The 27,290-nt window shown below is 39.0% G+C and overlaps 2 protein-coding genes across 3 annotated transcripts; both read right to left on the minus strand.

The window, feature by feature from the left end:
• Nucleotides 1-44: 44 nt before the first annotated feature.
• Nucleotides 45-14,058, minus strand: pcsk9 (proprotein convertase subtilisin/kexin type 9). The gene is made up of 12 exons (XM_026944590.3): nucleotides 13,749-14,058; nucleotides 11,748-11,939; nucleotides 9,872-9,995; nucleotides 9,563-9,696; nucleotides 7,479-7,620; nucleotides 7,089-7,285; nucleotides 5,736-5,919; nucleotides 5,473-5,643; nucleotides 4,810-4,958; nucleotides 3,562-3,727; nucleotides 3,105-3,280; nucleotides 45-981 (listed from the first exon to the last, which is right to left on the minus strand). Exons 1-12 carry the CDS (start codon nucleotides 13,884-13,886, stop codon nucleotides 775-777), a joined length of 1,980 nt encoding a protein of 659 aa, XP_026800391.3. The 5' UTR covers nucleotides 13,887-14,058; the 3' UTR covers nucleotides 45-774.
• Nucleotides 14,059-18,819: 4,761 nt separating this feature from the next.
• Nucleotides 18,820-27,230, minus strand: bsnd (barttin CLCNK type accessory subunit beta). 2 transcript variants are annotated; one of them, XM_053242356.1, is made up of 3 exons: nucleotides 26,237-27,230; nucleotides 25,677-25,762; nucleotides 18,820-21,402 (listed from the first exon to the last, which is right to left on the minus strand). In XM_053242356.1, the coding sequence occupies exons 1-3, from the start codon at nucleotides 26,366-26,368 to the stop codon at nucleotides 21,141-21,143; spliced, it is 480 nt and encodes a 159-aa protein (XP_053098331.1). In that variant the 5' UTR covers nucleotides 26,369-27,230; the 3' UTR covers nucleotides 18,820-21,140. The 2 variants fall into 2 exon arrangements, with proteins under 2 accessions (XP_053098331.1, XP_026800211.1); XM_026944410.3 differs by having other exon boundaries at nucleotides 26,192-27,220.
• Nucleotides 27,231-27,290: the final 60 nt, after the last annotated feature.

Below are 27,290 nucleotides of genomic sequence, written 5' to 3' on the forward strand. Positions count from 1 at the left end.
AACTCATCTCAATTGCACAATTAAAGATTTTACTGAAACAAAGTCATTTTATTATTAAAAAAAACAGGTCCAGACAACACATTTACAAAGACAGAACTAGTAGAATACATTCAGTGCATGCAAGAATTAATAATGTAGTCAGTCTTTATAAGGACATAGCAGGATTTATCAAAATGAAACCAGCATACTGAACAGTAAAGCAGGAATTAAAACTTATGTGCAGTTGAGAATAACAAGTGCTAACAGTAGTTTTACACTAGTGGTGGTTTGTGTTTAACTGAGAGAAATTGAGTATTGGGGATAATTAATTGCAAAGGCAAAGTTTTAATGGCACGACTAGCAGAAAATATTCCACTACTAGGAACTGTATTTTGTTCTAGCCTTTAGACAAATGTGTTTGTTGTGTGACCACACAATTAGGGAAAATGTTGAAATGGTTAAACTGTTCCTACGGAGAAAGCTGAAAGACTCTGTGTGAACCGTGTGTTGTAGAGTTCTACATATCAGAGATATGGAAGATACCTTTTGGAAGCAAAGAACTCTTAACTGTACAAAGAACCCTTGGGGAGCTGATTTTTCTTAGTGTATTTATTCATTACTCTTATTTTTGTTTTTTTGTTTTTTTTTTTTAAAAACTGCTCTGAGCTTGAATGAGTGTAATGCATCATGGTTCAACATACCAGAGTGGAACAATATTACAAATAATGTCATGATGGACAGACACCCAGACCACTCATATTAGAAACTGACCCAAGGGAACTGAACAGTATCTTATTAGGTGTTTTGCTCATGGTTATTGTTGCTCTGTTGATCAAGAGGCCGATATCTGCAGCAGATAGCAATAGCAGCAGCTCCTTTATCTCCTCCGAACATCTGGATCACGCAGGTGTTTCCTCGTGTGTATGCCGCGTGAGTGACAGAACCATGTGACACCGCATTACACCCTGTAAGTGTCCAGGAGTCCTCACATGACACCTCCACCTAGGAGAGATTGGCACAGGTGAAGAGATATGGTTCACAGAAAAACTAGGATAGGCTCATGGCTGTTAAAAAAAAATTTAAACTAGACACCAAAAGCTATTTTAGATGTGTCATATTTCATTTAGTATTGCAGGTGCACTATATGGCCAAAAGTTTATGGATACCTGACTTACACACATATGTGCTTTTTTTACATCCCTTTCCTCCCTTTGCTATTATAATAACCTCCATTCTTCCAAGAAAGGTTTTCCACTAGACTTTGGAGTGTCTCTGTGGGGATTTGTGTTCATTCAGCTACAAGAGCATTAGTGAGATCAGGCACTGATGTTGGTGAGGAGGTCTGGGGTGCAGTCGGTGTTCCAGTTCATCCCAAAGGTGTTCAGTGGGGTTGAGGTCAGGACTCTGTGCAGGACACTCGAGTTCTTCTACTCCAACCTTCACACACCATGTCTTCATGGAGCTCGCTTTGTGCACAGGGGCATTGACATGCATGTTTAGGCCTCTTAGTTCCAGTGAAGGAAAATTGTAATGCTACAGCATACAGACATTTTAGACAATTGTCTGCTTCCAACTTTGTGGCAGCAGTTTGGGGGAAGACCTACATTTAGGTATGATGGTCAGGTGTCCACATACTTATATAGTGTATTTCTATCACTCAGATGAATTTTCAATCTGCTTCTCCTAGAGATGGTCATGATGGTGAGAGGGTCAGTCCAGACTTCACTATCCCTGGCCACAAAATTCAGCTACTTTCAGCATCTCTGTCCAATGAGACATACCTGGAACAGATCTACTGAGAGCCAACAAAGGGCACCCTTAAGAGATGCCCTGATTTCCATGAAAAATTGTAGGGAAGTGTTAACAATACCAGCCTAACACTGTCCAGTGCCATTACCATTTCTGGCTGAATTCCATTCAACTCTGCATCCTTGCTATTAAAAAGGTTTCACACTACCATAGTAACTTGAGCCACAAGAGATCAACAATCAGCAATATCTGTAGTAGAGGGCAATGCTTCCCCACACATATTTAGCACAGCTAACATCTCATTAAGGTCTCATCTACGTCTGTTTGCCAGAACATATTTGAGACCATCTGTTTTGTTTTTTTCCCTAAATGCTTTTGCTTCTGGAGTTGCTTTTGCTGCAGCCTTTCTGGCTCTCCTTTACAGAGTGAGCTCCCCTGGTTCAATCAATTGTCTTCACCTTGATGGCTTCTCTCATGACTGGTGTCCACCATTACAGGCACCGACAGCCTTCTGGCCACTGTTTCTCAACTGAGGACTTGAACATGGTCCTTTCAAACTTAACATCCCTCACATTATATATTATATACTGATTCAGTCATGCAGGTTTCTGTTCTAAAACATCAGGAGGATCCGGCCATTTCCATCCATAAAGGCCACTCAGGTGCTTGTTCCCTCCCTTATCATTTTGACACTGGAGTACTGCAACTCATGCCTGGCAGGTCTAGCCCTGCACTCCATCTGACCCTTGCAACTGATCAAGACTTTTTTCCAATCTCCCCAAGTTCTCCCACACCACCCCATTGCTGTGCTCCCTCCACTGGTTTACTGTAGCTGCTTACTCCCCTACACAGCCAAAAACCAAGCAACCCAAAGGGCTCTTTTGGCTTTCCCAGGTACATCTGACCACCACAACAAAAGCAATAAACATGAGGTTCACAGGTAAAGCATGAGACTTAGGAGGTATGAGCCCCACACTGGCCTGGGGCCTACCTCCCATGGGAACTCTTGAATAGAAGAAAGACCACTTCCTGTTGAGTTTGGTAACGGATCTATAGATCTATGTCTGTACTATCTGGATATAAGGTTGACCAATCCATCTCTCATGTTATACTCTTTCCCTGCCAGTGAAGTGAAACATTTAATTATATTATACTGTAGAGCTTTATCTGTTATCTATCTACTACCTATCTATATGAAATTGAATAGTACTACCATTGTATTAAAAGCAAAGTTTATCTCAACAAAATGGATTTTAGATCTGGATACACTGATCCAAACTTTTGAAAGGAAGTGAATTTACATGAAAGCAATCACATAAGAACTACTATACTGTGTCTTGGTTTTCGCAACATGAGTGCATCTGATATAAAATCACCTGTTTTGTAAATTCAGACTGGTGGTGTTCAATCAGATGGCATTCCAGATTCGGAGCATGGCAACAGAAGGCATGTGATGTCCCACCTTCTCCGGCAGGACACGCTTTACGGTTGCTATGGAGAGGCCATGAGGGCTGTGCGACGTCTTGGGACCTGATGTAGTGAGAGCTGCACCCTGCAGAGAGAAATAGCGGTCAGGAGCACACAAATATAAAAGCATAAAAAGATGCAGACAGCCCAGGATTCAGGTGTAGGTAGCATGACTTGAAAAACATTTGACAATAATTTAATTTAATTTAATGATGAAATTTAAAAATAATGCAAGTTATTGATAGATGAAATAAAATACAGGTTTAATTTCTTTTCTCTGTGGATTATTTTAGAGGTGAGAGTGATATTTATTTAACTGGTGAAATCCCAAAACTTTAGCTCCACCACACACATCACAACTCATACCTGTAAGCTGAAACTCTTGGCTAGGGCACTCTGCGTCAATGCCCACATGGAGACTGGCACTGGCGTGGCACTTCACCCTGCTGCCCGTGCAGCATCGAGCTATGGCGTACACGCCCTGTCCTCCTATGCCGTGATGGGCCTCACACACCTTCTGCCCATCCCGTATCTGATGACAAAATAAAAACAGGGAGGCATTTACTCTATGCAGATGTTTTAAAAGCAACACAGGTTCTCTGCAGATCTACCCCCATGATTAAATCAAATTGGATTTTGAATGGAAAATTAACAATTTTGTATATCCTTAGGACAAAATGAATAACATAAAGAAACTGTTTTCTATGCATTACATTATATTTATAAAGACATGTACTGTACTCAGTTTCAACAAAGCATTATCAATTAACAAAAAATGGTATTGTGTGTGTTAATATTGAAAATGAAAAAAATTATCAGTTGAAAAGTTTGCATTTCCTTTTCTGAATGTGATATTGTAAATATTTTACACCCAGACTATGCCTATCTAGTCTGCCTTTATAGTGTGCCTTTAATCATGACAAAACTTTCACTTACACACTGCAAAGCACTGTGCTGTGTTGATAAATAACAAAATAACAACAGATTTATTTGTGTTTCACTGCTCAAGTGTAGGAGGGAGAAGCACACATTTAATGTTGGTGTTCCACAGCTGAAAAGATTATTCAGAGGGTTATTTCCCTCTGAAATGATATAAAACGTTATTCAAAGAATGTAAACCACTCCTTTGAAATCTTTGATCATCTAAGTTTAAAGTGCTCTGTTATCTGATGTGTCTGATGTGATTTTCCTATACCCCATTCTTTTCTCATGCTGACGCGGCTAAAACTCCCTGTATCACATTAAGATCCATTAGAATACTTTACTGCATTTTGTATATTCTGCTGATCTACTCTATACAAAAGCATGGACAACTATCATTTCTGATTTTTGTAAAGTGCTCGCCCTATCGTCTGGAGATTGCGAGATGCCACAACCATCCCTGGCCGGGAGCTAAGTGAGAAAAATTGGCCGTGCTCTCTGGGTGGGAGGGATTACATTCTCATTCTTCCCTGTCAGTCATAGCGACACTAGCCAATCACAGGGACCTGTGAGCTCATGTATGCGGAAGAGGGCAGATAGCCCGTGTTGCAGCATGAGAAACAAAAAAATGCGCTTCATCTGACCGAAATGGGGGGAAGGAAATTATATATTGGTGATAGTGAATTCACTGACCTCTATTCTCTCTCCAGCATGCACTCCATTTGGTGAATAGCTGGAACAGCTGAACATCTCTTCACCATGGCGACAGCGAGCCACTGCTGTGTCAAAGCTTCCAACCCCTGACCTCTTAGACCAAACAGAGCGACAAAGAAGTTTCTCGCCTGGGACAAAACAAATACACACATTCAGGCCTTAATACATATAGGGCAACACTTAAGACTTTACATGGGACTACATAGCAACTGACATAGATGTACTTAAGCATTTATTATTGCCTATTCCAACAGGCATCAGCTGATTTGTTCTCAAATTGAGTCAACTGACACGTTTCAGACTGAATTACATTATAACATCACGACTTTTTCACCTCAGTGATATTCCGATATTTCTGAATCACATAACGGTGGTGTGACAGCTTGTCAAGTGAGTTCACTTAAACAAAAAAGTTGAGATTTGATATCAAAATTGTCAAATCAAAATGATCAGTGTATAGGGTTTTATTACTGCTGACAGTTGTTAGGATAGCCCTATAAATGTTTATGTAGGTTTCATGCTAATAACCTTATTAGCCCTCTGCTTAGAAGGTTAGCAAATAAGGTTTGACCAAGAATTGTGGCCAAGCATCATATGATCAGAAAGATGGAAAGACAAACCATACACAATGTGAGCCCTGACCTGTAGCAGCAGACGTAGGCAGAGCAGCCACCATGTCAGGGGTAGTGAGGTAGTGTTCAGGAGGCAGAGAGTCTGGATTTATCACACGCTGGACTGCATGGTAGCGGAGCAGCTGCAGCACCTCAGCAGGACTGGCACTGGGGTAAGCATTCAGAAGCACTGCCGCTATACCTAATTACACACACACAATGAAATTAAAACCACAATGTTATCAAACCGTGTGTGTTTGTGTGTGTGTGTGTATGTGTGTGCATGTTTCTAACCAGCAACGTGTGCAGCTGCCTGTGAAGTTCCGCTCTTAGTGGTGAAGCAGGTTGGGCAGTCACTGGAGGCGCTGATGATGTCATCACCAGGGGCAAACACATCGACACAGCGGCCTAGGTTGGTGCCTGTGGTTCCTGAACTCAGCGGCTGGTCAGCAGCATTACTAGCTCCTACTGTGATCACCTGCACATGGTCAGTGTAATAATAACCTTATCATTATCAAATCTAGGCCACAACGGGTAGTGTAGCTGCCTCATAACTCCAGACTACCCAGATCAAACCAAGAGCTCAGGTTACTGTTTGTGTTTAGTTTCTGTGCATGTTCGTGTGGGTTTCCTTTGGGGTCTCCGTTTTCCTCCCATCTCCCATAAAGAATTCCAGTAGGTGCACTGGCTACTCTAAATTGCCTGCGTGTGTGCATGGTGCCCTGCACTGGTGAGTCGTGTCCCAGGTTCACTTATATGCCACTTTGATGAATAAGTGGCATTGGATATATGCTTTGTAAATCATTGAATATGCGTAATGAACTTTTAAGTCTGATTCGTATGAACATTCATTTTGAACCTGATACTATGTCCAGGTCCAAAGTGAAATAAATTATTTGGCTACTGACTGTGACACTCTGCTGGCAAAGAGAGGCATTTGTGGTATTCTGCAAATCCTGACAAACCATGAAGAGGAGGCTCACTGTTTTGTTGCGCAACATATGAAGATGCATGTACAGCAGTTTTTCGAAAATGGCTCAAACCTCAGAACCCTCATTGTAATCCCATTTCATTTAAGCAGTACATTGTGGGTAAAGGTGGGACACCCAAAATTGGGCAGAAGACCTGCTGTCACATAAACTACACTATATGGCCAAAGGTATGTGGACACTTGACCATCACACCCATATCTTCCCCAAACTGTTGCCGCAAAGTTGAAAGCACACAATTGCATAGGATGTCTTTGTATGCTGTAGCAGTACATTTTTTTCCTTCACTGGAACTTAGAGGCCCAAGCCTGCTCCAGCATGACAATGCCCTTGTGCACAAAGCAAGGTTCATGAAGACATGGTTTGCAAAGCTTGGTGTGAAAGAAACTCAAGTGGCCAGCATAGAGACCTTAACCCCACTGAACACATCTGGGATGATCTCACTAATGCACTTGTAGCTGAATGATCACAAATCCCCACAGCCACGCTCCAAAATCTAGTGGAAAGCCTTCCCAGAAGAGTGGAGGTTATTATAACAGCAAAGAGGGGACTAAATCTGGAATGGGATTTTCAACAAGCACGTATGAGTGTGATGGTCAGGTGTCCACATACTTTTGGCCACATAGTGTATTTTGTATGAGTGTGATGAGTGTAATACCTCTGGTTCTGAGGCTGGTGAGTACATGCAGGCATCATCCTGGTAATTTCCTGCAGCAGCTATCAGAACTGCACCAGAATGTACCATTTCTCGACAAGCAGTGTTGAGAGTGCGACTGAACCCCCCCACAAATGGTAGTAGTATGATCACAGGACTGACGGGCTGGGCCTGCAGAGATGCCCGGATGTACTCCAGACCTGTAGAAAAAAATGGCAGCATAGTTGCTTTGTGAAATCTTTAAAATAGAAAGAAAATGTACTTGCACAATGCATATAAAGTAGAGGCCATTTTTTAAATATTTTGTCATGACATTATTGAATTAACAATATATTAATTCTTTTCTATTTTCTACTGTGCAAACAGTAACTTTGAGTGTTGGGTTGTCTTTACCTGCCAGTGCTCCAGACACAGTGCCTCTGCCCTGACAGTTTAGCACCCGCACAGTGTTCACACTAACGCCACGTGCCACGCCAGAGTCTCGCCCACTCAATACTCCAGCTATGTGTGTTCCATGACTGTCACACTGACTGGCCTGCCACAGATGCAAAAACGATAGATGGATGCCCAGATGCTACTTTTTTCATTTTGCGGTCTCTTGTATGAGTCTATTAAGATTCTTATTGTCTGTAGGTATTTATTATATAGCATCAGTAATACTACATAATACTAAATGAATTCAATAATGAGCTCAATCCTGAGCTTAGGTGGAGTTTTGCATGTTCTCACTTGTTTCTGAATGTTTTAATTGCAACATGTGTCTGACAGGTGTTTCTTGTTGCCCAGGTGTGCAACAGATTAGATTGATTGTTTAAACAATTAATAGCGCTGAATGTCTATTCTTGGTTTGAGCCCTGGGTTTCACCTGTAAAAAGGATAAACCTAGATGAAGACGAGAGAGCTGTCTTTAGGAGAAATGCAAGCTATTTTTAAGCTGAAGAAAGAAGGAAAATCAATTGGAGCCAACGGGCATAGCCAATACAACAATTTGGAATATCTTGAAAAAGAAAGAAAGCACTGGTGTACTAACAACCAGACATCAAACAGGACGGCCAAGAAAAACAACAGCAGTTGATGACAGAAACATTGTGAGAGCTGTGAAGAAAAACCCAAAACAACAGTCAGTGACATCTCTAACAACTTCCACAGGGCAGGGATGAAGGTATCACAATCCACCCTTCAAAGAAGACTTCAAGAACAGAAATATAGAGGCCATACCACAAGATCAGCAAACCACTCATCAGCAGTAAGAATCAGAAGGTCAGATTGGAATTCACAAAGAAATACAGAGATGAGCCACAAAAGTGATGGGAAAGGGAACCAAGATTAACATCTACCAAAGTGATGGAAAGGCCAAAGTGTGGAGAAAGAAAGGATCTGCTCATGACCCAAAACACATGAGCTCATTGGTCAAGCATTGTGGAGGTAGCGTCATGGCTTGGGCTTGCATGGCTGCTTCTGGAACAGGCTCATTAATCTTTACTGATGTGACTCATGATGGTAGCAGCAGAATAAATTCAGAAGTCTACAGAAACATTCTGTCTGCCAATTTACAGAGAAATGCATCCAATCTAATTGAGAGGAACTTCATCATGCAGCAAGACAATGACCCAAAACATACTGCCAACACAACAAAGGACTTCATCAGGGGAAAAAGGTGGAAGTTGTTTCAGACTGGTGAATTCAATGAGCAGACCCAATTGAACATATATTTCACCTCCTGAAGAGGAGCCTGAAGGAAGAAACCCCCCCAAACAAACAACAATTGAAAGACGCTGAAGTATAAGCCTGGAAAAGCATCATAGAAGAAAAATGCAGCAGTTTTGTGGGTCACCGGCTTTGGTCTGCCACCAAAGGTGCCAGGTTATATACTGTTTAACACATCTAGATGTAAATATCAGGAAATGAAAGCTGAAATTCCGGGTTTATCATATTGAATTAATATTTCATATTCATCTTTTGATCTCAAAACAAAATGTCTTCAGTGTATAGCAAAAACAAAAGAATTTGCCTTGCAGTTCCAATACTTTTGGAGGGCACTGTATAAGGAATAAAACATGTCTGGGAGTTAAAGGAAAATAATCAACAATGAGCTGATGTGATATTGCCCAACATAAAGTGTAGTTAATCTTAAAGTTATAGATTTACTTCTGTCTATTACAAAGCGTGGACACTGGAGACTCCTTCCAAAAATGCCAAATAAATGTCACCTCACAGAAAACTTCACCAAAGCATCGATTAGACACTTAAAAATCTATTTATGTAGCGGGTCTTTCCATAATGTATTAGAAGGAGCGCATTAATATAGACCTGTGATTTACCTTGCAGCTGGCACTACTGTCAGAGATGCTGTTATGGAAAATTAATCAACATCTTGTGACCAGTCAGATTTGAGAATTCAACAGCACAGTGGCATCATCATCAATATAAAGTGACAGCTGTCTCCATCCACAGTAAAGGTTCCTTAGGTCTCTGACCTGCCTGTGAACTCGGACTCCGTCCTCCTCAGGCATGCTGTTGAAGTCTGTCACCATTACTTTTCCCTCGATTTCACGATGATTCGTCTGAACACTAGTGTCCAGGAGGAAGACAGTCACTTGTGCTCCATCATCTACATGTATACACATGGAATTCTCATTCACATACACAGTTATCATTTCACATCTCATACACACTCTCATTCTCATTTCCATTCAGAATTTCAAAAATCCTTGACCTGAATACAGGCATGACATTAACGTATGTATGTGTGTGTATGGGTACGTGTCTTGTGTAAGTGCACTCACTGGGTGGAGTGTATTTTCCAGTCTCATGCTTCGTTTGGATGATGCGCTCCAAGTTCCATGGAATGCCCTGGGCAAATATGGACGAGTCCTCTTCAATGTACGCAACATGGGGCAGCTTCAGAGCCTGTGAGCGGCACACAGAGTGAAATTAGTAGAGACAGGCAAGCGGGCTGTGTGATGCACTCTGCCTTACACTGGAGATCAGACTGGTAAAGGAATAGTTTGAGGGAATATCATATTTTAAAACCTTTTCAGTTTACCTCAACTAATATGTATAATATATACTGTACTGTACAATGAATAATTCTAGTCAGTTAATTGTCCAAATACCTTTGAGCCCATGGAAATGGAGGTACTTTGTTGGCTGTAATTCCTAAATGGAAAATGCCATATTTTTGTGGAACCTCTTAAAATAAAGCTGAAAGTCTACACTTCGATCACATCTTGATTTTTATCTTTATTTCAAATCCATCAAATTGTTCATTGTTCAAATATTTCCGGACCTGACTGTATACATATATTAACAACATGAGTACAAAATGCAGTTTGAGGTAAAAATGTAACGATTTGGCCACGCAATTTGTTGGTTATAATTTTCCACATATTTCTGTGTTCAGACAATACACTGTGTTGCATAAATATTCACCCCCTCCACGTTTGGTGGGGCTACAACGTGGAACTGAAATGGACTTTGTGATTATATGTCATGAATCTTTATAAAATCCTCCATAATAATGAAGTGAGAGTAAAAATCAATAAAGAAATAAACATTTGTGATTGCATACTGTAAGTGTTTACACCCATAGGTTGAAACTCCCTAAATTAGATCTGATGCAACCAGTTCTGACGCAACCAGATGCAATCAGAAGTCACATAATTTGTTCAATGGAGTCAACCTGTGAGCAATAAAGTGCCATGTGATCACAATATAAATACACCTATTCCAGGAACTTGTTTAGAGCGTACCTAAACAACCAGCATGATGAACATGAACATCACATGACACATATACACATTACACTTTTCACATTTAGTGGACTTTGAAGTGCACATGTATTTTCACCTGTAATTTATTTCCCTACATGATTCATTCACTTTCACATGTAATCAAGTACTATTCACATGATGACGTGTGTTTATTTGGAATCACGGTTTTATTTGGATTCACTTGTGCAATTTCAGGGCCAAAGTCAACACCTAAGTTAGTACTATTAACTACTATCGAATCCTGGGTAATTACTCAGTAAGTAATAATGAAGTAATTTATGAAATAAGAAATATTTACAGTGTAGTAAGAAATAATTTCCTAGAAAAAAACATGGGATGTTGGATTCAGGTGAGGGGCAGGGAGGATCTAAAGACACATTTTGAGGCAGTGTCTAACATTATGATTTCATGCATTTTTGTACCCAAAACTAAAAAATATACATTTTTGTGACTTCAGGGAATACAACAAAAGAGTGCTAGATCATGACTCACAAGTCGTCTTAATACAATAGTCTTAATTCTATTGTATGGAAACAAGTAATATTGTGCTGATCATTATTATGATCATTATTATTGCATTTAAGATGTCATTTGGCCACAGTTTGAGATTATTTATGGTTATCTGGGAAGGTTTTAACCCTTGATTATAGTCACCCAGGAGACATATAAGATAATATAATAGTAGTGGTTAATTTTACTAACTTAGATGTTAATAGAGAACTACACATTTGTTCCTGTTTAGTCACTGCATAGTTGCCTATGAGTTTTACCATCAAAGGTTCTAAGTGGAACCTGCATTTTTTTTTTTTTTTACCATGATAGGGACAACACTAGTTTGTACAGGACAGAAGGACAATCAAAACAACAAAATAAAGGATTGCTAATTTACCATGGGCAGGACTTCACTGCTCATTTTAATCAGGAATCCATGGAAGACTCCAGAGTAAGTGTGCATGATGTGGATGGCGTGTCCTCTCCTGGCAGCCTGCGCACGCAGAGTGCTCACCGTCCGCTGCACATGACTGTCGCGTGTTCCCTCCCGCAACACCACAAGGTACTGCTCTGGTATGCGCCACACACTCTGTGCAACAAACAACACACACACACATACACAGTTACGCATATATTTCACCCAAGCTGGAAACCTTCAAGCAACAAAACACTAATGAATTTTCAGCTACAGGGTTTAATTCATTGTCACTGTGTTGATAATTGTTTAAATAATCTTTGTTAATTCAACACTGGAAACTTTGCCTTGTTGATAATACATCTTTTATGAAGAAATGTTCAAAACATCAATCAGCCAAAGTGTTTATGCACGTAATATGTCCACTGAAATGTGCCATGTGGCTTCATTAGGACACATGATGGTGGTTCTTTTTGATAACAGCTCTTAATATTACTATAATGCCCCCCCACCTACACCCCTGAGTGGTAGCAATTTACTAGGGAGAAATTTTCCAGATCCTGATACTGGTTAAAACGACAGACACATGCTGCGTTCGACTCAAGGTTGCAACTTGTAATTCCCAACCTCTAACCAGTAAAAGCCAAAGAAAACGCCCCTCAACTTGAAATTCCTAACTCAGGTTGTCGTAACTCCTAACTTGGGGTTGTCTTCTCATCTACAAGTTCTTTCCCTGTTTACAGAGTGACACCAAAGTAACATGGCTGTTCACAGCATCAGAAGTAAACAAACTAGCTCTTCTTTCCTTACTGGAGGAATTACTGGAGGAGAAAAAGAAGTACAGAACTTGTTTTATAAGATAAATTGTAATTTCCTCCTATTATCAATTAAAGTATGTTACTTTAATAATTTAAACTTTAATAATTTGCTTTAATTTTAAAATATATGGAAAAGATATGGAAAATCCTGAAGATTTTCTAAACTATGTTATTGTTGGTATTGTGTTGGTATTGTGTTCATACAATATTAGAGTATGCTGGTGATGCATATGGAAAAGTTTTTTTTTTTTTTCAATCTAATTTATTGATGCCATGTTGAATAAGTATGCTAAAAATAAATAACATTTTAACGTATCATTGAGGATGAAAGTATGTGTCTCAAATGACCAACCATATCTTGACAAGCCATGCTTCTTTACAATATTATATAAACATTGTTTCCTCATATGTAGATAGTTAATACCTGGAGGATTTCAGAAATGTATCCTGTGTTAGGATGTTTGTTTTAGTAATGGCAAAAAAGCTTAGTTAATATGGAAATTCAAAAGTGTCCCATATGTACATGTGTTTCCTCATCCACCCTGAAATGAATTCCTGGCTACTCCACTGCTGCCACTGACTGTGAAGATAAAGTGCAGTTGTCCTCTGTAGTAGGCTAATGCAATGATATTCATGATTGTGTTACAAAACTTGGTTAAATATTGATTCACTGAGCTCTAAAATTCATGTTAATTGAAAGGTTCTTCAGGTTTAAGATTTAGATGATTTTTTTCCATTTCCACCCACATACTTAAAGCTCCGCCCACAAACCTTATGGTGGTTCAACTAGAGAGCATGCTGACTAGATTTAGAGTTAGATTTTATTTTAGATTTTAGATTTACAACTCTATAAACATGCAACATGTCCTCATAATGATTTAAAATGATGTGAAGGGGTGCTGGGGGCGTGTCTGTAAAATGACTGACAAGAGGCCAATCCAAATACAAACAACAACATCCAAAAACGAACAAAACACATTCCGGGCCGGAAGGCAGATTTCCAAAGTGGTTTTTTTTCAGCTACTTGTTTTGAGACAGTGGCTTAAACTACGATTTTTGGTCATTTCCACCTAATTTTCCACATTATTTGTTGTAGTAAGAAATGCAAAATATTGAGTGTTGCACCTTTAACTGCGCAGAGGCGCAGAGCAGGCTGCAGTCTCACCTTTGTGCACCTGAGGAGCTCGGCCACGCGCTCAGTTCCAGGATCAGGATGATCGAGCTGAGGTGCTTTCACCTCTTTATCTTCAGAGTAGTCACAAGCCGCCAGAGCCGCCAGACACAGCACGAGGACAAGATGCATTTCCCAAAAGTTTTTCGTCTGCTATAATTCCGCAAAAGTGTTTAAGCGCGTAATAGTTTGATGTGATGCTGCCTCAGTGACTGGGTGTGTGTCAGATATTGCTCAGATCCTGCAGTAACGCGCACCTTGCAGGTTACTGACTGGTTACACTCTAAGGCACTATGTACTACCTGCTATTAGTGGAGGGCTTTTTTTTTTTCTTTTTTTTTTTTTTTTTAATAAGGCTGCAGGTCTTTGATAAAGTCAGTTACTTAAGGCGGGGCCTGATGACGTATGAAGTGCTCACGCCACCGCCTTCAGATCGAACGATCTCTTCTGACGTCAGGACTTTTCAGAACCGGAGTCAGGTTTCAGTGTGATTTTGGAAGCTGAAATGCTCCATCAGCTTTCCATCTGATCTAGGTACACCTACCACTGACACTCTGCATCACCTGTGTTCACCTGTCATCTGATATTTGTGACATAGGTGAGAAGAATATTAGGCTATAATGCAGAATAGAATATTAATGATTCTTATCCTAATTGCCTTGTTTTGTTCAATCAGCATGAAGGTAACACCCACTAAGTTTCCTAATCATGGTCTAATGGTGAGAGGTGAAGCCTTTTTGAGATCACACTTCTGCCCCGTTACATTTTTGTTTATTATTTTTTTTTTTTTTTTAACTGGCCACTTTATTAGGAACATACACACATACACCTGCACATTCACGCAAATATTCAGATAACAGCGGCACAGTGCATAAAATCACGCAGATACAGATCAAGAGCCTCAGTTAATGTTCACATCAGACATCAGAACAGGTGATCGTAATGACTTTGACTTTGGCTTGGCTGGTGGTGCCAGACAGGCTTGTTTGATTTGAAAAGCATCTCAGAATGCACAACACGGTGAATCTTGAGGCAGATGGGCTACAACAGCATCTTCGCTGAAACTGGACAGTTGAAGATGGAAAAACATAAACTGGTATACAGTTCTGGGGAGCGTGTGCCCACTGTAAACTCAGATTCCTGTTCTTGGCTGACAGGAGTGGAACCCAGCGTGGTCTTCTGCTGCTGTAACCCATCCACCTCAAGGTTCAACATTCCGTTGTGAATTCAGAGATGCATTTCTGCTCACCATGGTTGTAAAGAGTGGTTAGTTGAGTTACTGTAGCCTTCCTGTTAGCTCGAGCCAGTCTGGCCATTCTTCTCTGACCTCTCTCATCACCATTAGACTGCCACTCACTGTTTTTTTTTATGTTTTTCACACCATTATGTGTAAACTCTAGAGACTGTTATGTGTGGAAAACCCCAGGAGTTTCTAAAACACTCAGACCCTAGCCCGTCTGACACCAACAACCATGCCACGGTCAAAGTCAGTGAGATCACATTTTTCCCCATTCTGATGTTTGATGTGAACATTAACTAAAGCTCTTACCTGTATCTGTAGGATTTAATGCATTTTTCTGATGCTACATGATTGACTGATTGAATAAATGTATGAAAAGGCATGTACCTGTACAGGTGCTCCTAATAACTGCTGTGTGGAGCAACAGTCACCTGCCCAAGAATATACAGAGGACAGCAGTGCTTTGTTCAGGAACTGATGTTGATGAACAGCTAGTGGACAATTCAAACACACTGGACATGGAAAACTTTTTCACTGTCCACATACAAGGTAAGTGTGTGCAGTATTTAAAGCCCTATCACTGCTGGACTGATGCACTAAAGCCTTTCAACCACATTTTCTTTCCCCATTCATTATGGTTATTGCTAATGTCTAACAGGCTAACATGTGAGAGATTGGTTTGCCATTCTCAGTATCTTTAATGTGATTGTGCAATAATTGTGAATAATTATTTTAGGACAATAAAAATATGCTGCTTTTAAATGAATTCAGTCAGTGCAACTGGAAGCAAATAACAAATTCAAGTCTCTCACACGTTCAGGCAACTGTCCCTTACAGAGAGGTCTAAAAGCACTACCTGAGTCAATACTGGTTCAGAGATTAATGTATAAACTTGCTGGATCTTAAAACCGAACACTTTCCTATGTTTGAGGGAAAATCTGGGCATAATCCAGGCTAGCTGGACCTGTTTGAACTGAAATGATCTCTAATGATACATGATCAGAGGTATGGAAGTTCCATAAGTAAATGTTATCTTTTGCCTAATAGCAAAGTAATATAGCAGTGCTGAAGTATAGAAACTGTTATATACACTGTTAAGGAAAGAGCACTCTTAGGGGTACTTCAGGTTTTTTTCCACTGGGTGAATCATTAAAGGTTCTATGCAGAAACCTACAACAGAGGATTTCCCTATCAGAAAGGTTTTTTTTTTTTAGTAATTTAATGGATTAGGAATTGGAATAGTTAAACGGTACTTTTATCATTTACATTAACATGTCTTTTAGCTATTACAGCATGTCTCTTTTACTCAGGAAGTACAAAGGAACATAACTTTACCATAACCATAACATTATTACAGAACACAGAATAAGCATTCCTTTTAACAGCAACTCACAACGACCCTGCGGAAGAAACAGCAAACACCTCCTCATCTCTAAATATCCAAAATCCTAATATCCTAAACCTAAAGTTTCTACATTTAAACAGTAACCTGCAATGCATCATGATAACACTAACAGATGAAGGGTAGATATAGGCCTAAGGGCACATTTCTTAAGATAGAAAGTGAACTGGCTCAGGATGAAAAGCCCCAAACAGAACAGTTTTCCAGTTCATGTACCACTACACCAGCAGCATGCTGTTTTGTCTCTATTTTCACTCCCTTCATGTTAATCTTAGAGCAAAACTCAGCACACATGATTAAGGGTTGAATGAAGTTTGTTTCTGTCAATAAGAAGTAAATGAACAAGTAGGGAACAAGTAGGGGTGCAAAATAATGGAAATACCAGACCAGTAACCTATCAATACCCTGTACATTTGCAGTAGGATATTATATTTTTCTGTTTAATGATTTTTCCAGTTTTGGTTTTCTATTACTTCCCTGATTATTCATGAGACCCATTAGCAAGGCCCCGCCACTCATCCCCAGTAGGTGGCAGTAAAATGTTTGGAGAAAACCCAACAAAGCCAACCACCAAAAGAACCATATCCCAGCAGTCAAGCATGGTGGTGGGAATGTGAAGATCTGGGTCTGCTTTTCCTCCTCTGGACCAGGACAATTCATCATTAAAGGAACCATGAGGTGTGCCAGCAGATTCTTGAACAGAACATCATCATGCCATCTGTTAAGAAGCTAAAACTGGGCCAAATGTGGGTTTTCCAACATGACAACGACCCAAAACATTCAAGCTACTCTATGAAAGAATGTTTCAGGAGAAAGAAGATTTGTGTTTTCAGTTGGCCAAGTCAAAGTCTTGAACTGAATCTAATTGAGATGCTGTGGCAGGACCTGAAGCAGACATCCCTAAACCTCACCGCTGGCTGAGTTCTGTCAGGAGGAGCCTCAAGATAGATGTCAAAGATGGATTAGTGGGTATAAGAGACATTTGCTAGAAGTTATTGTTGCTAATGTGGGTGCCACAAGCTATTGACTGAAGAGGTTTTTGTTTCATTACGTTTCACCACTTTCAACAAATGTTTTGTTTGTTTTGTTTTGTTTTTGTCCTTTATTTATGTCTTTTTCTCAATAAATTGGGGGTTTTGGATGAAGATTTTATAAGTTTATTCTAATGTTTTATTCTAAAATAATGACTATTCCTTCAGGGTGTGTATATATCTATATATCTATATATATATATCTATATATCTATATATATATATATATATATATATATATATATATATATATACACACATTGTACATATACACACATATATAAATATATATATATATGTATATGTATGTGTGTGTACATGTGTGTATCAAAGTTGTTATAGCCTGTTGCACTTAGTCCAATATCAGTAAGAAAATCAGTTTTGCAGACCAATAACATCAAAAACTCCTCTTAAATGTGTCAGGTTTTATCTGAAAGGTATTATAAATTATTATATAAATTATAACTTATAACGTAATATACTGTATATTATTATATTGCATAAGTGTTCACCTCCCTTGACCTTTTCAATATTTTGTACAGTAACAACCTAAAACTGGATTATATATCATGAATCTATACAAAATAGCCCACAATATTGTGTGGCAGTTGATGGCTATCAGTACAGTTTGTAAATTTATTTACAAATTGCATAAGTATTCACCCCCTGTTGCATTGCTATGAAACTCCTAAATTCTTTCGGAAAGTGGCACATTTTGACAGTAGCTGAATTTATGGCTCTGCATTTATTTCTCTGTTTTGCCTCCTGAATGAAATGAAATAACAGAGTTTTGTTCTTTTTTGTTTTTTTTTTTCAAAATTCTGAATTCAAGTACAGTTCACAATTTTAATTTACAACATTTATGTCTCTTATTCCCCTAATGGTACGTTCTACTATTTTGTGATACACTATATGGCCAAATGTTTGTGGACACCTGATGCAGATGTGTCTTCACTTATGACCCCATAAACCAACAGTGGGACCACTATTAAAAACAAACAAACAAACAAACAAATAAAGAAACATGCCATTTAACACTCCCTTCAAAGAGGACAATTAAAGCTTACAGCGAAGGCACAGAAATTAGAGAAATAAACCTTCATAGCTAGCCATAATAGCGAAGTAAATATTAAGCATAATAATAATATTACTCACTCTGGCCAGAATAAAGCAGTTATTGAAGATTAATGAATAAATGAATGAATGAAATTTATGATACATATCACATAAAAATGTTAAACGAAATAGCATTAAAGTGTTAGAATGTACAAACAGACCTCAGGTTATATACATAACTGATCATCAGATGGGTTGTTGTATTTTATAAGAAATAAAACAAATCAGTGGTCAAAATTTATGTTTATTACACTGTTTAAATGACCTGATTATTTATTAGCCTGTGTCAGGATTACCATAACAAGAAAGCAAAGTTATAGATCAAAAAAACCAAAACAAATTCAAAGCAATTTGACCAAAATGGATTAATAGGATGAACAGCCCTTATGGAAAAAGTATATACAGTGGGGTCCAAAAGTCTGAGAGAACATGAGAAAATGCTTCTCTTTTACCTTCTTTTCTAATTTAATACAACGATTTTCATTACAGATTATATTATTGACAACAACTTGAGTGAAAATTAGAATTTACATGAATTTCAGAGTTTCTTAGTATTTGGTAAGTCCTCTTTTTTGCTTTAATGACAGTGCGCACTTGAGCTGGCATGGTCTACACAAGTTTGTGCAAAACCTCATGATCCATTTTAAATCAAATCCATCAGAGTGTCGTCTGAACACATGCTTCAGTAGAAGAGATTAGGCGTGATGAAAATCTGACCTTTTGTACCAAACAGTTAACATGGTTAATATGACAATTTTGCTTACATTTAAATAGGGACCTAGAAATAGTGGAGAATCTTGAATATTAAATATTCAAAATATTGAACATTTACTTTGTTTGTTTTAAAATATTTCAAAATTCTAAAATCTTCTGTTTATTTCCCATTTTAAATGAAACAAAATTTTTTTTTCCAGATTTTCAGTGTGGTCTCAGTGTACATTCCACATGTGATCTTATGTCTTCCAAAATATGTGAACCAAAACAAAACATGTGATGGTGCATATCACGATGTTATGCCCTGAAATTGCACATATGAATTCAAGTACACACGTGGAACCTCATATGGATAATATTTAATCATGTGAAAAGAATGTAACCACATGCCTTACATGTGAAAAATTAACATGCAAAAATAAATAAATCATGGGAGAAAATAACACGTGGAAATATAAAAACACATGCACCATATGTGAAAAGTTCACATGTGAAGTTTGTGTGACTTTTCTATAAGGGAGTCAGAGGTATAAACTTTAAAAGCATTAAAAGTAAAAATGTGCAGCTACTCAATTTAGTGCAATAGTGTACTTATTTGAAAAGCTTGAAGAATGAAGTGGTCTACTTTGTACAATTTAACTTATTTCGTGTGTGTGTGTGTGTGTGTGTGTGTGTGTGTGTGTGTGTGATGGCTACACTCTTTCCACGCTCACATACTTGAGAAGTGTCTGCACTTTTTTTCTGGTCAATCGGTGGAAACTTAGTTGTGCAGCACTTGTATCACAGTTAGCTGCAGATTTCGGCTTGGACTGTATTCTGACTTGTAAGTTGATTTGGATAAAAGCATCTGTGAAATGAATACATGTAAATGCATCTAGAAATATTACAGGGTTCTAGGAGGTCATATAGCTGAAGGCTATTTTCCCGTATTTCCAAAAATGGCTCTTATTCGTCTGAGTGAAAGTTAATCCCAGCTTCTGTCTATCCTGCAGAAATTCTCCTGTTAAATACAGTCAGATGCTGCCTTCTGCAGTTCTGTAATAATGATTGCATAGTGTTATGTTAAACTGGGTTTTGAGTTCAGAAAACAAATCTGAGATGAAAATCATTGGAAATTTATTGAAATTATTGTATACCACTTTGCATTACAACTTGGAATGTAGGCCAGATGAAACAGATAATAAAATAGTACAATGTTGAAGAAAATGACAAAATTATGCTAAACTGTGTCTGAGTGAGTGGAGTTCTACGATACTGACAACAGAATGGGTTGATATGCACCCTAATCAGTCACTGATTGTGACTCAAACTAAACCCTGTGTGCATGTGTGTTTCCCTTATAAAGTAATGACTATGTCTGGTTATTTTCACAGTGGTGCTGCAGTACTTGTGTCCAGGGTTGTCCTGCATGTTTGATGGCAGATGTTATAAACACAGCTGAACCTGAATATTAATCCAAGTGCACCTGCCTCATAACAACTATTCATGTCAGTTACTAGCCCTGCACACTTCTTGTTTAACCCTTTTATTCGTCATATTGCTCTTCTTGTTGTCTTGACGCTTGACTGAAGAAAACATATTGACAGCTGCTGACTGTGATACAAAGCCATATTCATAACCTGAATTTAAACTTTAAATATTTACTGCCTCTCTCTCACTCCATCCTCCTATTTATCCCCATTCCATGTACTCGTGTCTCCATGGAAATGTGAATCACAGTCAGTGGTGTGTGTGTGTGTGTGTGTGTGTGTGCGTCTGTGTGTGTCGGGGTGGGCAGATGGGGGCACTTAACCAGGATATGTCTCATAACCAGGATGTAATAGCAACCAGTGCACTACTCATTCTGCATTTATGACCCCTGAGTTAAAAAGCATTTCAGACTTTTATTCACTGTCCAGCTCTGTTTTTAAGTAGCTGGGATCATCCACCTCCCCGTAGTAGAGATCAGTATCAGGTTGTGCAGCCCTGTTGTCTGGAAGAGAGGTGCTTGAGCAGGCCTGGTGCATGCTGGGAGAGCTCTGGGGGATGCCAGTGATCTCAGGAGATTCTTCTCTCTCAGCTAGTGAGAGGATTTCATCCTTTTCAACATCTTCTGACTGACTGAAAACAGCCAGAGGAGCGCTGATGGGTTCATCCGAACTGTCACTGGAATTAAAAAAATAAATAATTAAAAATCAAGTTATCATGAGAAAGAGGGGGTCGATTTGTTACATGCAAGTGCTTAGTAGACACACTGAAGAAATTAGATAAACTGGGTCAATTTTCAAATTCGTGATATAAACAGTACTATTAATTGTACCCTGTGCCTTGTCTATTTTAAGGATGTTGAATTCTGGGAAGTGTACATTCTGTCTGGAGATTATCCTTTTTGTCACTAAATAAAAAAGGTTGATAAAATAGGTTGGACTCCAATTCTACCTTAGATTTGCTTTTTATTAGTTACATTCTCTAATTTCACAGAATTCATACATTCCAATATCTCCCATGCCCTCTGACTGTGGTGTGTAGTATAAAATGAGGCAGACCAGCATTTTTAGTCTCAGTTATTGTTCAGATGACCACGAGAATAGGCAAAACAAGTAATCTTAGTGATTTTGAATATGAAAGATATTTGGCACAACAACACTCCTAATGGGACGCCAGTGTTACAATGTGGAATTGAAATTAATATAGAACTTCGAGTCTATGTCATGAATCTACATAAAATAGTCTATAACAATAACATTGAAGTGCGGGAATCAATATACTTTGCACAATTATTTTAAAATAGAAATGCTTCCTCAGTAGTGCTAGGCCGCAATGGGTAAAAATACAATAAAGTCCAAACCGAGAGACAACGGGTGGTAAACAGTCCAATAATCCAGAAACTGAACGGCAATAATCCACCAGAGAGCAGGAACCGGGAACAGAGCAAACCACAGGCGCTGCACAGAAAACAGACATGAAACAACGATCTGACAAAGACAAGACAAACACTGAGGTTTAAATAGAGCAGATAATGAGCCGCAGCTGAAACTAGTGAACTCATCAACGGTAGTACACAGAACGGCCAGAAGAGGCTGATGAACCTATGAACCGTGACAGTAACTCTCAAAATGATGCTACCACAATCATGCTTCATATTGGGGTGTTGTTCTCAGGGTAGTGAGCAGTGTTTGGGTTCCACCAAATGTAGCGCTTTGTGCTAAGCGTTAAAAATTGTCAGTTTTGGTTTTATCGGACCAGAGGACCTTTATCCACATGGTTGCTGCATCTCCCACATGGCAATGTTTAAACTGGCACTCAGTGCATAAACTCAGCTTTGTGGAATGCCCTGAGAACAGCTTTATCCACCTGAGCTGTGGAGCTCTTCAGTTCCTTCAGACTTATGTTTGGCCTATTGGTTGCTTCTCCGACTAATGCCCTCTTTATGCAGTCACTGGCTTTTGGAGGACAGCTTCCCCTAAGCAGAGTCATAATTGCCTCATTTTCTTTCCATGTTTTAAAAATGAATTTAATGGTGCTCTGTGAGCTGTTTAAAGTTCGGGTTATTTTTTATAACCAACCCTTCATTGATGCTGTTCTAGAACTTCTCAGACTTCTTTTGAATGCCTCTTGGTCTTCATGATACTGTTTGTTTTAGATATGTTCTCTAACAAACTCCAGGACCTTACAGGAACAGATGTATTTATATTGAGATCATGTGGCACATTAATTGTACACAGGTCAACTCCATTTAAATAATTATGTGACTTTTGTTGGCAAATGGTTGAATCAGACCTAATCTAGGGGTTTCACTGCAACAGGGGAGAACACTTATGCAATTATTTGTACTTTGCAAATTATATTGATTTTTCCCTCTATACTTCAACTTTGTGTAGTTTCATGACATATAATCTTTATTAAGTCCAGTTCAGTTCCAAGTTGTAGCACTGTAGGAGCCATTTAGGGCAACCAGTCTCCCTACCAGGATATTTTTGGGAGGTGAAAGGAAACCCATGTGGACATGGAGAGAACATGTGAAACTCCACAATGACAGTAACCTGAGCTCAGGTTTGAACCATGGACCCTGGAGCTGTGAGGCAGTAACACACAGACAAATCGTATCCAATTTCAACATTCATGTGCAGAATGACATCTCAGAACACACCATTTATTGGTCTTCAATGGACAGAATACTATACATAATGGGATGTCAGAGAAAAATAGAAAACTTTGTCTCTAGTGAACCTCAAATCTAGGTTAAAGTGTGCAAGAAATTTGTCTGGTTGCATGTATCCATTACCATTTACGCTTTTAGTAAAGGGGACAAATGAGAGAGGATTCCAACAATTGAGAGCCTTGCTCAAGGATTCAACAGTAACCACTTGGTGGTGTTGGAATTTGAACTCACAATCTTCTGATAAGTAGCCAAACCCTTACCTACTTCCACTATGCATCAAGATGATGGAAGGATCAGAACTGGAAACAAGCAACAAGATCATGGAGCCATTCTTTTCTGGAGTGAACTGTATAGGTCAGTAGTAGCAGTGAGACACATTATGGCCCGTGATACCCACTAAAGAGCATTGCATCTGAGTATCTGAATATTGCTACTGAAGTTCGTTCCATCATAAATACTGATAATCACCATTTGTGCATCTTTGGTGTTTACGCTGTTTATATAAAGTATAAGACTCTACAAATACGGTCAGCCATTCAATATGCAGAAACTCAATTTCATTAAGACACTAATATACACTCACTGTCCACTTTATTAGGAACACATGTCCACCTGCACATGCAAAACTAACAGGTTTGCAGATAACATGCAGATAACAGGTCAAGAGCTTCACTTAATGTTTACATCAAACATCAGAATGAAGACAAAGTGTGATCTCTGTGACAGGCTTAGAACTCAAACCAGACAGGCTGGTTTGAGTATTTCAGAAACTGCTGATCTCCTGGGAATTTTACACATAACAGCCTCTAGAGTTTACACAGGATGGTGTGGAAAAAAAAAAACATTGAATGAGCAACAGTTCTGTGGGTGGAAATGCCTTGTTGATAAGAGAGGTCAGAGGAAAATGGCCAGGCTGGTACGAGCTGCCAGGAAGGATATAGTAACTCAAATAATCACTCTTTACAACTGTGGTGAGCAGAAAAGCATCTCAGCATGCACAAACATCAAATCTTTAGTTGGATGGGCTACAACAGCAGAAGACCACATTGGGTTCCACTACTGTCAGCCAAGAACAGGAATTTGAGGCTATCATGGGCACAGTTTAAGATTAGAAAAAAAAATCACCTGGTCTTTTTCCAGTCTTAAACTGTCCAGTTTCAGTGAGTCTGTGCTCATGATAGCCTCAGATTCTTGTTCTTGTCTGACAAGAGTGGAACCAGATGTGGTCTTCTGCTGTTGTAGCTCATCCACCTCAAGCTTTGATGTGTTATGTGTTCTGAGATGCGTTTCTGCTCACCATGGTTGTAAAGAGTGCTTATTTGAGTTACTATAGACTTCCTGTCAGCTCAGACCAGTCTGGTCATTCTCCTCTGATCTCTCTCATCAACAAGGTGTTACAGCCTGCAGACCCTCTGCACATAGAATGTTTTTTGTTTTTCGCACCATTCTGTGTAAACTCTAGAGACTGTTGTGTGTGAAAATCCCAGAAAATCAACGGTTTCTGAAATACTCAGACCAACCTATCTAGTACCAATAACCATGCTATGTTTAAAGTCACAGAGATCACATTTTTTCCCCATTCTGATGTTTGATGTGAATATTAACTGAAGCTGTTGTCCTGTATTTACATGATTTCATGCACTGAGCTGCTGCCACGTGATTGGCTGATTGGAGAACTGCAGAAATGAGCAGGTGTACATGTGTTCCTATTAAAGTGACAGTGAGTTTATACCAATCAGTGTATATTCACAAAGCAAACACTTGCACATATCTAGTTCTCTGAAACAAGCATGTGATGTCTTAGTTCTTTGAGGCTGCAGGATTAAAACTCCATCCCATCGATATTACCATCAATATAATCTCATCATAGTCTACATAACCGCATTCACTGTCTGGCCAGATTCAATCAGCGGACCTCGGAGCCTTGTTAGTGTGGGACTGATGGGAGAACTGATGGATAACGATTGCTGGTCATGCATGCACATAGTCAGACTGAGAAAGCCTCTCATTCTGATGTTGTGAAATAGATTGCATTAATACAAGTGAATCGATTGCAGGTTATTTTTGGGTATGTCTTTCTTTAACTGCACAGGCACTTTGTGTTTAAAATAGCTGGATGGTAATTTAGTGTAATATATATAAACCATTGCAACCATGGCTATAGATCAATATTTAAACTGCAAACATATAGCAAAGTTTAACTGGTCCACATTGAACCTCCAACCAAGCCTTGGTATCATGTTCCTAGAAATCTGTTGTTCATGTTGCTGTGACCTACCTGACCTGTAGGACCTTGACTTCAGCACACAGCTCCTGTTTCTCACTGCTTCCTAACACTTCCTGTTCTGGCAGGATGAATGTTACCTACAGAATGCAGCAATATGACTTCTGTAAAGCTGACCAGCAGTGTGGATTGCTGGTATATAACATAAACTGTATTTAGACAGGTAATGCCATATAATAGGTATATGGTCTTTTCCTGGACAACAGAATAGCTAATAATTACAATATGGTTCAGAATTTGTTCTGGTTGGGCCATATTTATACTCATACATTGATCAGGTTGAGCAAACATATACTGTATTTAGTCATGTAAATAAAAAAAAATCATTTCAGCTGAGCATTTACCCTACAGTCATGCAACATAGAAATGCTGACATCATAGTAGATGGAATACATTACTGAATTCACAGAATATATTATTAAAACATGCAGTTTATATACAGTATAAAACCAGTGTAATATAATGACTGCAGAATACATGAATTGCTGCATGTGAATTTTTCTCCTCACCCTTGGGTAGCACTGGCACATGCTCCAAACTGTCCCAATGCTCACCATCAGTGCCCCCATTGTACAGAAAGTGACAAACACCTGAGGCTCCTCCACAGCCACCAAGAAGACTCCCAGTGCCACCAGCACCAGACCCAGGACGATGAGCCCGTAACGGTAAGGCTTGTTCTCTGCCATGTAGACTTTAAAAAAAAAAAAAAAGAAAAAGAAAAGTCTGAAGAATAGAAGTCCAGTGACTTTAGCTGCAGTGAGGTTAAACTGAGACCATGTATGCAGACCACATGTGATTGGTGGTTTGCAGGTCGAGAGGAGAGCACAGCTGCCAGGATCATTGCAGTGCTAATGGACCTTGACCAGGTGACCTTCCCCCAGGCTGCACCTGTACTATGCCTAAGCAATTCTGCAAAAGTGAATAGCACAGAGGTTTACTGTGGCAGTTTTTGAGAGGTTGGACTTATATAGACTGATAAACACAAAGTAACTATCAGCATCTGTCAATAATACACACCAAAGTACTAATAGCCAGTAGTTCAAATAATAGTACATAAGTGTCAAATGCATTTCAGCAGTACCAATTTAAACTGGCCTACAATGTACACTGTGTAGTTACTGTACATTTTCATTAGTGTCTAGTATACACTGGGAATGCTAGTATACTGCATATAGGGGGGGAAAAAACTTTTGTTTTTAGGAATGGGTGAGACAAAAACACCTGAAAACTACATTTTCACATATTTTGGCAATATTCATCATACCGTGAAATGACAGCATTATACTACATAATACTGTATAATGTTAAGTGAAACTAAAACAAGTGAGTTATGCAACAATTAGTACCCATTGCAGGTTAAGACATGGTTTAAGCATATAATTTGCGTCATTCACAGTTAATTTGGTTGTTTTGCTGCAATCTGGTTTGGCCTGGTTAAATATCTGTTGTCAAATTACATCCTAGTTTAATATCAGGCCACTCAGCTCAAAATCAGTGCTTGCAATCTTATTGCTATACACCAACATCATCAAATCTCAACATCTTTTCAGTGCTGAAGTGATGTGCAGTGGGCAGTAAATTGATTTAATAATTTTATTTGACATTAAA

The sequence above is a fragment of the Pangasianodon hypophthalmus genome, chromosome 19 (assembly GCF_027358585.1).
Source record: "Pangasianodon hypophthalmus isolate fPanHyp1 chromosome 19, fPanHyp1.pri, whole genome shotgun sequence".
NCBI classification, from domain to species: Eukaryota; Metazoa; Chordata; class Actinopteri; order Siluriformes; family Pangasiidae; genus Pangasianodon; species Pangasianodon hypophthalmus.